This window comes from Nelumbo lutea, chromosome 5 (assembly GCF_056320005.1).
Source record: "Nelumbo lutea isolate HS-2025 chromosome 5, American lotus-T2T, whole genome shotgun sequence".
In the NCBI taxonomy this organism is placed as follows: Eukaryota; Viridiplantae; Streptophyta; class Magnoliopsida; order Proteales; family Nelumbonaceae; genus Nelumbo; species Nelumbo lutea.
In genome coordinates, this window is record NC_142688.1 from 22,467,483 (window position 1) to 22,479,362 (window position 11,880).

The window sequence follows — 11,880 nt, forward strand, 5'->3', positions numbered from 1 at the left end:
ACTCTTCTAAATGGGAATAGACTTGTATAGACAACCCTAGGAGTTCAACACTCCCTGAATTCCTGAAGTCACTCTCACTTCCACATACAGGGTTGGCTACACAAATCCTATTCTACCATGTGTCATTTCAATTATTGAAGTATTGGCGGTAAATTTAATTTTTACTATTTCAACTCATGTCCTTTTGGGTCTTTCTAGACTCTCCAACTTGTAGCAAAATAACTTGTTCTTAATGGTTTTGTAGAGATTGTCTTCTCTCTATGTGTCCAAACCATTTTAGTCTATTTTTTCTCATTTTATCTTTTGGGTCATTTCATGTAAACAAACAACTAATTTGACAAGATAAATGTCATTTTATTTTTTGTATCAAACATTATTTAGTGATGAATGTATTAATATTTTTATACAGATATATAATTAGAATTCAAAATATGGACAATTCTAGCGGCTTGTACTTTTCCTTAAATGGCTCTACAATAAATCCTTATTTTTTTATCATTTTTATATTATTAAATATTACACATTACCCTTCAATTTGGAAGGAGTGCAAATATAAATATATACAATATAAATACATAATTTTGCACTCAACATATTTGTATTTATACTCCTTCCAAACTGAGTCTACAGGAACACTCAGGTGCGGGGATTGAGGAGGGTGCACATGAGGTCCACTAAGTTTGAGAGTCTGAATTCGGGTTGGGTCAATGCAAGGCCTGTTCTAATAGTCTTTATGGCCTTGCATTGAGAATATCTTCGTAGTTATGTATTTTATGTCATGGAAAGACATTCCCAATGCAAAATTGCAGAGGCTGTTCGAACGGTATAAGCACGGGCTAGCTATAATGTGAATTTAATCTTGTACTCTGTTTTTTGAGGGACGCCCACTGACGATCTCAACTATTGTTTTTACCATATCATGCCTATACTGCAATATGGCATATTGAACAGCAAATACCAGACTAATTCTAATGACTTATCACATGCATCCTGAGCACATCATAATTGGAAAATAAATGACAGTGACGCTTTAAAACCCTTCGACATTGTTTTTACCAAACAGGTCATCAAATATTGTGACGATATTTATGATGTTGGGTTGCTGATTAAAGGAGAAAATGCCAATGCTAAAATTTTTAGCCATTCCGATTTCCAAACACCATTCTGATTACTTGTTGTCACAACTGAAAGCAACTTCCAGATCTTCCTCTGCATTCTTTTACATCTCCATGTTCATAAATGGCTAATTAAAAACAATAATATGGAGGTTGATAAAACCCCAAGTGGGAGGTGGGCCCCTTTTGATTTGTATACCTTAATAAGGAAGAATCCAAGGCAACATTAAATGTGTGGGTACACTCTTTATGCAAGCATTTGATGTTGACCATCCTTGTTTCTGAATTTATTATTATATATACATCTGATTTATTATTGACAGAATGTGCCATCAATTTTGCTAAATACTTGCTTCATGAATCATGAATGACAAATAGATCAATTTGGATGTGGGACCCATCGTCATTATTCTACCTCTTTGATGAAACTCATACAATTCTCGGTGGAATCGACCAGTATGGCACTTTGTTTGATTAGGAAAATAAATGGGTTCATTCTCCTTTTCCCTTTTTGATTTATTGATCATTGATGTGCAGCCATGCTTCCTCCACCAATTGAGGGGTTGGAGGGTGACGATAGTTATTTGTAAGCAGAGGGGCATTTGATTGGGGCACGCCCCATTTTTGGTAGTGCACACATCAATAGACAGGGCTTTGTCTGTCTTTTCAGTAGGGATTTGACAGATATTAACGACCCCAGATAGGGAAAAGAGGGTATTTTAGTTAATTACACTAGAAATGGGGGCACAATAGCCATTTGAGGTGGTCAAGGAGGTTTCTAACATTCTATCACGTGGAAGGACGGATAAAGTAAAAGAAGGAGAGAGAGAGTAAAATCAGATTTACTTTAGCGGAGAGAGAGAAGAGGGAAAGGGAAGGATCCGTGCATCGTTAAAAAATTTACTGGTGGGGTTCTCGAAATAAAAATGTATAAAATAATGTTTATAAACAAATAAACACAATTTCTTTCTCCCATATAGAATTAGTATGAATAATTAAATTGAAAATCCAAGGAAAGCTCTTTCAAGAAAAGGCTTTAGTCTGTGATTAAGCAGTGAATAAACGAAAGTTGATGATACACGAGAACAAACTCAGATACAGATACAGATACAGAGGGAGAGAGAGAGATTCTGTATGTAGCTTGGCTTCCAATTTCCTGGAAGTTTTCTTTTCCCTGTTTTGAGCTGCAAGGGTTGTGGTTTCTGGAATCTGGTTTCCGGTTTTTGTCAGAAATGTGTGGGTAGCAAGCACAGTTACACCGCTCTCACTTGGGTTTTCAGCTGTGAAAGATGGTTTTGCATGCTTGCTCAAGGTGGTATTCGTGTGCTTTGCCGCAATGATGGGCGTTTTCTACTGACAGGTAAGTGGGTGTCTCTTGTTTTCCATTTTCTTTAATGGATTCTTGTTGTTTTTCTTTAATCTTTCTCCCTGTTTCTTGCGGCATTGCTACAATTCCACCGGCTCTTTACTCTGTTCTTTATAATTTTCTGTTAAATTTACCCTTTTATGTTCTTGTATTTGGGTAAGGTAAGTGGTTTTTTGTTTATCAACTTCTCCTAGTGTCTCTGATCTGTTCGATCTGTTGTTTTGAAGCATGATTCGGTTGTTTATTCTTTCTAACATGTCATGTATTTAATTTCGGGATAAGTGAGTTTCTCAGTGCTTCTCCTATCACTCACATTTCTATTTTTTACTTAATGTTGGGTTGTTTTTGCCTTTCCTTAATTTTGGTGATGCCGGGTTATACGACATTGCATGTTTCAGGCCAGTTCTTTAGCTTCTTTGCAAAATGCAAGATTTGGCATTGTCATTTGGAGTAATGCTAGGCATTTATTCTTTTACTTCTTTTTGAACTAGACTTTTTAGTTTGGCAGTGCGAAACAAGGCTAGCTTCTGATAGATTTAGAAACCTTTCAAAGTTCACTTATGAGAAATTGTATCCTATCGTAAGAAGATTTGTGGTTGTGAAGTAATATTTCATTTACACATAGTGATCTGGAACAATTTAGACAGAGTGAATTTCTAACTAAAAATCCACCTTCAGCAGGCAAAAAAGGACGGTATCTACTAAAAATATCTTCTGTTTACTTTCTTTATCGTTTAACTATTCTAACGTTTTGTTATTTATGCTCTTTGATTATTTCTGCTTTCCTGTTGTGGTACTTTAGTGCTTGGTTGACTGTTTGTTTCTTGCTTCCTCTTTGGATCTAGGGTTTTCTTTTCACTGTGATTTTGTTGACGAAACCCAAAGATGTTTGCGTTACTAATTATTAGGAATAAAAATTACATCATTGCAATAACTCCAGAATTTCATTGGTTCTTTCCATAAGATCTGCAGTTCTACACTGTATGTTCATTTTTAAACATTAGTCTTACCAATGCGTAACAGACGGTAGGAAATTTTTAAGTGGTTTGAGATCAAGCTTCAAAGTTAGTGGTGGCATTGGCAAAGAGTCCTGAAAATTTTCTTGTCTGATAAATTGGGGAAATAACTCCCACACTATACATGTATTCATTGGTGAAATAACTTTGGAGAATGTGATCAAAGGAAACTCCAATCATATGTTGGTTGCTTCCCTGATGGTTCATGTCTGTTATGACATGTTGTAAAGGAAGCTGTTTCCTTGGAAACTCAGAGAATGAATTATTCAATTGGGTTCTGTGATCAGTAATTCCTTTGTGGAGAACCTTGCTGGGTGGGGGAGCTGGAAAAACGCTATTTATTGGGGAACAATGACTGAGATAAGAGTAACTGATAATAATTTGCCAAGATGAAACTGATTCTTAATGGTGTTGAAGGTTAATCTGCATTTTCTGGGAGGTAAAATCAAAGTTGATTTGCTTTATGACAAGAGATCAATGAACGTCTATAAAATGGTTAAGTTCGTAATGCAAAATGAGGTGCAGAGATACCCTTATCAAGTAATTTTTAATAAGCATGAGCCAGTCAATCTTGCAATGGTTGGTCAACTCTGACATCTGGAATGGCTTTCATCTATTTGAATATAATTCTTGATGATGTCGACAGGAATTCCTGTTGACAAAACAGTGTAGACCCCCCAAAGATCTGACTAAACCAATTAATATGGTAACAGAGCATTCCTCTTGCTGTTGCTGGAGGACAAAGATAGGGTTCATGGAGATGGATCCAACTAGAAAAATACTTTTGGTACATACAGTTAGTGAATCCTGTGTCAATATAAAGGAGAGAAAGGACATTAGTATTGAGGTAGAAAATAGGCTACAGCTTCAGAAACTTAAGATGATACCAACTTAAAAGATGTTGAAACATGGTAAGGGAAGAAAACACACTTGTTATAGGCAACTCTTTAAGACAAGGAGGTCATGTCATAACTTATAAGGAGATTTCCGTGGGTAGCATCTCTAGTTGTTTCACCTTTTTTTCTGATCACCTGCTGAATTCTGTAAATTCACTTTTCTGAATAATTGTTACATCATGTTTATGGGCTAAGGCAACTGTCCTTTTCCTTGATAGATGTTAAATTGGTTAGTTTGGACAATTTGTTGAGAAGATTCTAAATTGATGGAGACATAACTGTCATGAAAGCACACCTTTCAGGAAAAATAAATAAATTAGCAACCATGAAGTTACTTCTGTGCATCAAGGTTATGAAACGGAAAGCCAATCTCCTTGGACCATAATGTGAATGAAAGGTTTAGGAGAAGTCAGCGAAGAGTCAAGTACCAATTCATTCAAACTCGATGTGGAGGGTGAAAAGCATATATGATAATGTAAATGTTTTAATCTACTACAGAAGACAAAGAACTATCTTGCTAGGGTATGGGGATTCAGCTATGCTCATTAATTTGTTAATCTTTATTTTATGTAAATTTGAATTGAATTTTTAGATTAAAAAATATTTTTAGTTGAATCCTTATGCCCTTTCTGTGGTTTTGAGTTTTACGAATGTACTCCAATGGTGTGAACATGGATATGATAATAGGGTTGTAATGCATTCTATAGTATTTTTCAGCTAAATAGAGTAATAGACAGTTCATTTGCATGGGGGTTTATAGCATACAGTCAAATGACTTGCTGTTGACATGTTTTTATCTGGTTATGGTTGAGGAAATTTTGCATGGCAAGTGCCTAAACAGATTCTTATTTTTCCTCGTGCATTTTAACACAATTCTTGTCCATACTCAACCATAATTAACAACAAAGAACACCATGATAAATAAAGTTGCATCTTTAGGTGTCTTTGCTGCCAAATGAAAGCACAGCCATTTTAGATGTCACAAGGAAAAATCATCTCAAGTAAATATTTACAAAAAAGTAGAAGTAAAACTATGTCCAAGACATATGAGTTATCCTCTTGCAAAAAATCAAGTGTTGACCTTCCAAATGATAAAAACAGAGCTAGGTCTGCAGCTTTTCTTGAGAGACTTTCAGGCTAACTCTTACTAAATGCTTGGATGGTTAACTGTTATTAATTTCCTAGGATTCAAGCAATACAGTTCTACCTTGTATATAGATACCTTTACGTTGAAATTAAGATGGGAATATCAACCTCTTGTTATTCACCAAATCATAAATTATGTATCTATGTCACATTTGTATTGTTTTTTCTTTTTTTTTATATATAGTGGATGCCTAGCCACTCCCATATAGTTGGGGCAAGGCTTTAGGTTGAGTTGAGTTGTATGTAGTGGGTGCCTAATATAATTTTGTCAAAATGGATAAGGGGGACTGCAGGAATGTCCTTCATGTGGTTGTATTTCTTGTGTGGTTTGCATACTTAGCCCCCTTAAGTTTGATAAAACATACTTATATTTTGTCTTCCCCTTTCCCGTGGTGGAGTTTCTCGTTGTGGTTTGCATAAGGCTAATATTTTTTCTTTTCTTTTTTTTTGTTTTTTCCCCAAAAGTATGCAGATCAGAACCATGCATTGACCATATCCTGGTTTCAGCCTTGAAAGAAAAATATGAAATCAGGATCAAAAGGCTGGAAATCCATCATGCCTCTTCGTCTGCGAGGCAAGGCAGCCACTCGCTTCTGCATGTTCCCAAAAGTGAAGTCAGCAGGCTATGGTCCAGGTGACATCCCTGTTTACCTCAATGTTTATGACTTGACACCCATGAATGGCTACGTCTACTGGGCAGGCCTTGGGATCTTTCACTCTGGTGTGGAAGGTATTACTTGCATTCTAGATTAGTATAATTTTTTAATTGTGTGACCTACAATACTTGTAGTCCTTAGCATAAATTCTTGATCATATTTGAGCCTTGAGTGACCTTAATCTACTGTAGATTTTTGAAACGATTATACTAACTGCATTTTCTCCCCTGGTTACTGGTTATCTTTCATGCCATTTTATAAGCACAATTAGTGAGGACCAGCTGCATTAGCAAAGTTTGACTATTGTTCTTTATAAAGCACTAAAAATGCATGTGTTTCTGCTGAGATTTGTCTCATCTCCACATGTCCAGGATCAGAGTGGACTTGGAGTCAGGAAGTTGACTTGGGGAGTCATGTTACAATTTTAGAATTTTATGAATATGGTTATAGTAAATTATATTTTGTTCCTATAATAAAATTTACACAAATTATATATTTTTTTCATTGTTCCTATACTCATCATTTGTTTGTCTGTGTGCTTGTCTTATTATTATCATCATTCCCATTAAATTTCTACATGTTTGAGTTTGGGTATATGAACACTGTTTATTTTGGGGAAGGGCCCATCTATAAGTGAAACATAAAAGCTGTTGTGGACAAGTAAATCAAACACCTGACCAATTTAAAGTGTTCTCTTGTGATTTCCAGTCTGGGTCCCACGAATTCACTCCATGTGGCTGAAGAAATCAATTAAGTAGCACACATGCTAGATGACCAATTTGCAGGTCGTGCTGTCATGTGGTGAAGTTATAACTGGGTGTTTTGGCCTCCTTAGTTGATTTAATGACCAATTGATGCTAGGTGCTGACTAGTCAGCTACAAAAAAAGATACATTCTAAATTGAAGATATTGACAAAATTTGATATATAAGTTATTATATGCAATAAAAGAGTCGAATAGAACATTTAGCTTACAGTTTTTGTTTTAGAAGCAATAAGGGAAGCTGGATAGGCTAAGATAGGGAATTACAACCTTTGTTTTGCATAAATAAAGAGTTAACTTTTACTTTTTGATGGTGCCATACTGCCATCGTAAATGCTTAAAGCAATAAGTGTGTGTAACCTTTAAAATAACTTTGTAGCTGATTAAGTTGATTAGTCATTAGTTGACTAATTGAGTAGTTGATAGCATCTGAGGTGACTGCACACACCATGAGTATCGACTGACTAGTATGGGATTTTTCTGTTTCATGAAAATTCTACAATTTTTATCTTCTCATTTCAAATAATCTCATTAAGATGAATTACAAACTTACTGATTGCCTGCGTGCATGTTTTTAGTTCATGGTGTAGAATATGCCTTTGGAGCCCATGATTACCCAACAAGTGGTGTCTTTGAAGTGGAGCCTCGGCAATGCCCAGGATTCAAATTTAGGAAGTCAATATTCATGGGGACAACATGCTTGGACCCGGTTCAGGTCAGGGAGTTCATGGAGCGCCACTCTGCAAACTACAAAGGCGATACATATCACTTGATTGTTAAGAATTGCAACCATTTCTGTAAGGATGTTTGCCACAAGCTGACTGGGAACCCAATTCCCAAATGGGTGAATCGACTTGCAAGAATAGGTATCTGATATAATTGCTTATCATACCACCAGCTACTTTGTTGTAGATTATTGACAATGTTTACACAATGTTCTGCCTATTCTTTTAATTTATAACATTTCATATTTGAACTCTTTTTATATTATTGGTTTTCACAGGTGATCAAACTCCTAGACTATTTTGCATTTACCCATGCATGGTGTTCTATATTTCTATTGAGTATACATTCTTCTTTCAAAGTTCCAATATTTTCTTCACCCATGGAACATTTTCAACAGTGTATAGGTGTCTAAATTATTCTGTTTTGATGCATACTCTACTCAACTCAACTCAGCCTTAACCCCGACCATTTTGGATCAGGTACAGGAATCCTGTCCCACCATTATGCTCTATGAAGATCCATGTTTTCTGTCAAATTACAAGTCTTTAAATAATATTTACCATATTTTCTTTTGTCTTCCCCTTGCTCTTTTAGAGCATTCTACTTGCATAGACGGTCTTTATACAACTATTTTGCCGCATGGAATTCTTATTTAATATAATTATATAAATAAGGGGTTTTTATCGTTCACTCCATCTCAGAATTCATAATACAATCACAATACAATCATACAGTTTGGGTCAATATCAGGGGGGGGGAGGATAGTGTTTATAGGGGGAGCTAGGCATAAATACATTGGGAAAATTGACCGATTCTGAGGTGGACTGAACCGTAAAAGTCCCTATAAATAAACGCTGTTTTCTGACCAATTTCTCTACCAGGGAAATATTCCCATGTCCCATGCACGAATGGAGGTAAGCATATTGTTTTGCATTTTCATTTAAAGTTTTTTACCGATTTCTCATAGAACCATATTTGACTCATGAAGAGGAAAATGCTGTTTCAATTGTCTCCTGTGAAATGGATAACAAACTTTCAAACATTCAATTGTCTTTCCTCACCAAATGAACATATGCCATTTCGTATGGTTGTGTTTTTTATTTATCAGGTTTTCTTTGGATGCTCTCTTGCCAGGGGGAGGGAAAATGATATTTCTCAGATTGTGTGCATTTTTAACCATTTTTATGACTCCATTCACTTTTCTCATCAAGTCATAGTAAGTGTTTCTGGTGAAGTATGCTTGAGCCATGCAAGTATGTGCATTCATGGTAGAAAAGAGTGGTCCATTCTAATACCTTCTAGTTGATCTTGTGAAAAATCATTGTCAACATATGATTGGGTGGAAAGTTACTTGTAGTGGTAAGGCTTATGGTGTTTACATGTTTGAATATTGGCTCTGTTTGTGTGCTACTGAAAATGGGATGGTGGATTCATTATCAAATCAAGGGGTTAATAGGCAGCAATTATTTTAGGCAAACGTGTAACTCATTCTTGTTGTAAACATGAGCTGTTGGGACTTTCCAACTTTTTGCTTGTTCTAATTCAGATCAAACTTAATTAATAAAATTCTTTTTTGACTATCAAGAAAAAACTCAAGCAGTGAAACCCTAGTGATCAATGCATACACTTGAAAATGGATAAAACACAAGGCATTTTTATTCACTAAAGTGTCCCTGGCATATTGCTCTCCTTTTCATAGATGCATTGACAAGAATGTCCATAGGTTTGGCACTAGTCGAGTTACTTGGCATTCTGATGCAGGAACCAAAAAATTGCACTAGTCTAACCTAATCAATCTCTGCTTTTAGTCCTAACATCACCTCTAAATATATCCTAATCCTTCTAGACTCAATTCTTTGGTCATTCAAGTCCTACATCAATTGGTATCAGAGGTGGTGATCCTACATCACATTCTCCATGGTTTACATTATTTGGCTTGGAGATTGGGTTGGTTGGGTTTTGGTTATTTAATGTCTCAAGTAAAAAATTGGTAGTTCTGATGGCAAGAAAGGAGCTAGCATTCCAATGCCACCTACATTCTTCGAATCAACAATGAAACTTCACTAATCATCCAAAGAGAGGCAAACAGTGTATAAATATCTCAAGTTCTCAACTTATGCATTGACTGAACGTTGGTATTAACATGGGGACAAGTAAATACTATATTACACGAATAATCTAAGACTGCAGGAACAATGAAGTTTCATAAAATTGATAAAGAAAACAATGAAATTTCATAAAACTTGGAAAGATTATTAGATGTTGCTTTCCTCATGCTCCCTTTTTTAAGAGTTTTTTAACAGCCAACATTATTACTGATTCTAACTCGAGCATCATCATGTTACAAGTTAACCTTACTACATATAAAGTCCTTGGATTTGTAAATTTATTGAACCTCTTTTCTCTTGGTCTATTTTCCTTTTATTGTTAATACTAGAAGTTTAGAACTATGACTGTTTACTTCTCTACACTATAGAGGCCCTATAACATTGTAACTATAAAATCATTCACTAAGATGTTAAACTCTACAATTTTCTGTGTAGTACACATTGTTGTCTAATATTCTTTCCACTTGATCTATTGAATTCTTTCATATGGCTGACAAACACATTAGAAAGAATGTGTGTGTGTGTGCGTGCGCGCACATGCACACACACTGGTATTACCTTCTCTTGTCTTTTGGGGGTTGGAATGTCTGGTGAAATCTCCCAAGTGTGAGTCTAAACAGTGGGCCGAATGTCTGATGCGTGCTACATTTACTTCTATGCTGTTGGTGAATTGTTTATTGGTTTTTCATATTGCTTTGTTCGCTGCTATGTTTCAAACAATCATATATGTACCAACGGTCATGATTTTGGTATTTGAGCCTTTTTTTCTTCTCTTGGTGCATAGGTTCACTTTGCAGTTGCTTGCTCCCTGAGGCTCTCAAGGTATCTGCTGTTCGGCATGATCCCAATTATCAAGAATATGATGACAGTGAAAAGAGGCGGCTGAGAAGTGCCTTCAGTTGCTTGTCTTCAATTTCAATGCGGCAGAAGCAGTTGTCTACTTCTTCATTGTTTCTACATTCACCCTTGAAAGGGTGCCTTCCACCATGGGAGTTCAGAAGATCTAACAATGGCTCCTTGAAGGAAAGGTAAGAAGGCTGCTTCTTTCTTTTTTTTCCTCATCTGGAGTGATAGAATGGTTACAACCATCTTTTCATAACTAGGAACAATTGGAGGATTTCCATTGCTTCTAGTTATTATTGGTAGTTTGGTTTCTCCACAAAGTTTTAGGATGGAAATTTCTCTCTCCCTCCCTCTCTCTCTCTCTCTGCAATGTTCTTTCCTATTTTTTGGGGCAAATCTTCTCTTCTTTGTAAAACGGTATTCTACTTTTAAAAGTTAAAACCCTTAAGGTGCAAGTTATTTTCTTAACAGGAGAAGAAGCAAGAGGGATCGCAGCTTTGTTCTCAAGCCATTTTCTTAGCAGGAGAACCCAGACGGCGGATGGCAACTCTGTTACCTGAGTTCCTACTGGCTTCCCAATGTCTCCGGTTTTTTCGTGCTTGTGAAAAGTTGTTTCAAGTTTCAATGTATTTGTTGGGGAAACCTTCTCTCTCGTTCATCCAGTCTACTATGTGGCTTGTTCATGGACCAGAGGTCTAGTTATCCAGAGTTTCTTAGGCCAAAGTGAAGCCAATGGTTCAGACCTGCCTGCTTACCGTATGAAATTTTGTCTATATGGTACTACACTTGGATTAAGGCTCATTTTAAGGTGGTGCACTGGTTCTAGCTAGGTTTCAGTGGAGCCTAGAGACACAAAAGGCTGTTTTATGTCACTGAATTTCCTGTTGATATTTGTCACGAACCAATGGAACGTTGTGGTTTGAATTGGATGCAGGATTAGTGTTAATTGAATGCTATAGTTGTTTCTCATGAATATACTCAGATTATTTTCACAATGCGGTAGAAAGTTTGTATTTTGGTCGAAAGCAGGGTAGTGTCCCGTCAAGCTCCAGTTCCAATTAAAAGATGCTCTTCCTACTCCCTTACACCATTTAAATATGTCTACCCACCATGCAACTTAAATGCGGTCTTGAGTTGCATGTAAATGAAAAAAATGGTCTAAGAAAATGAATGATAATCTTCGGATGTTTCACTTGGAAAACATAACCTGAATATGGAAGGTAAATATACTAATGTTGCAAGATAT

The 11,880-nt window shown here is 36.1% G+C and overlaps 1 protein-coding gene across 4 annotated transcripts; it reads left to right on the top strand.

Moving 5' to 3' along the window:
* Positions 1-1,953: 1,953 nt before the first annotated feature.
* On the top strand, positions 1,954-11,607 carry LOC148850951 (PPPDE putative thiol peptidase family protein). Of its 4 annotated transcripts, XM_088944392.1 has the most exons (6): positions 2,151-2,475; positions 4,696-4,915; positions 6,005-6,269; positions 7,536-7,823; positions 10,576-10,819; positions 11,106-11,607. In XM_088944392.1, exons 3-6 carry the CDS (start codon positions 6,062-6,064, stop codon positions 11,152-11,154), a joined length of 789 nt encoding a protein of 262 aa, XP_088800518.1. In that variant the 5' UTR covers positions 2,151-2,475; positions 4,696-4,915; positions 6,005-6,061; the 3' UTR covers positions 11,155-11,607. The 4 variants fall into 4 exon arrangements, with proteins under 4 accessions (XP_088800519.1, XP_088800521.1, XP_088800520.1 ...); XM_088944393.1 differs by lacking the exon at positions 4,696-4,915 and having other exon boundaries at positions 1,954-2,475; XM_088944394.1 differs by lacking the exon at positions 4,696-4,915 and having other exon boundaries at positions 2,070-2,475; positions 6,012-6,269.
* The last annotated feature ends 273 nt before the right edge of the window (positions 11,608-11,880 follow it).

Excerpts from the sequence above, each read along its gene's own strand:
- LOC148850951 (XM_088944393.1), top strand. The coding sequence starts at position 6,062 with ATGAAATCAGGATCAAAAGGCTGGAAATCCATCATGCCTCTTCGTCTG. Across the intron at positions 7,824-10,575 it reads GAATCGACTTGCAAGAATAG|GTTCACTTTGCAGTTGCTTG; the intron begins GTATCTGATATA and ends CTTGGTGCATAG. Across the intron at positions 10,820-11,105 it reads AATGGCTCCTTGAAGGAAAG|GAGAAGAAGCAAGAGGGATC; the intron begins GTAAGAAGGCTG and ends TTTTCTTAACAG.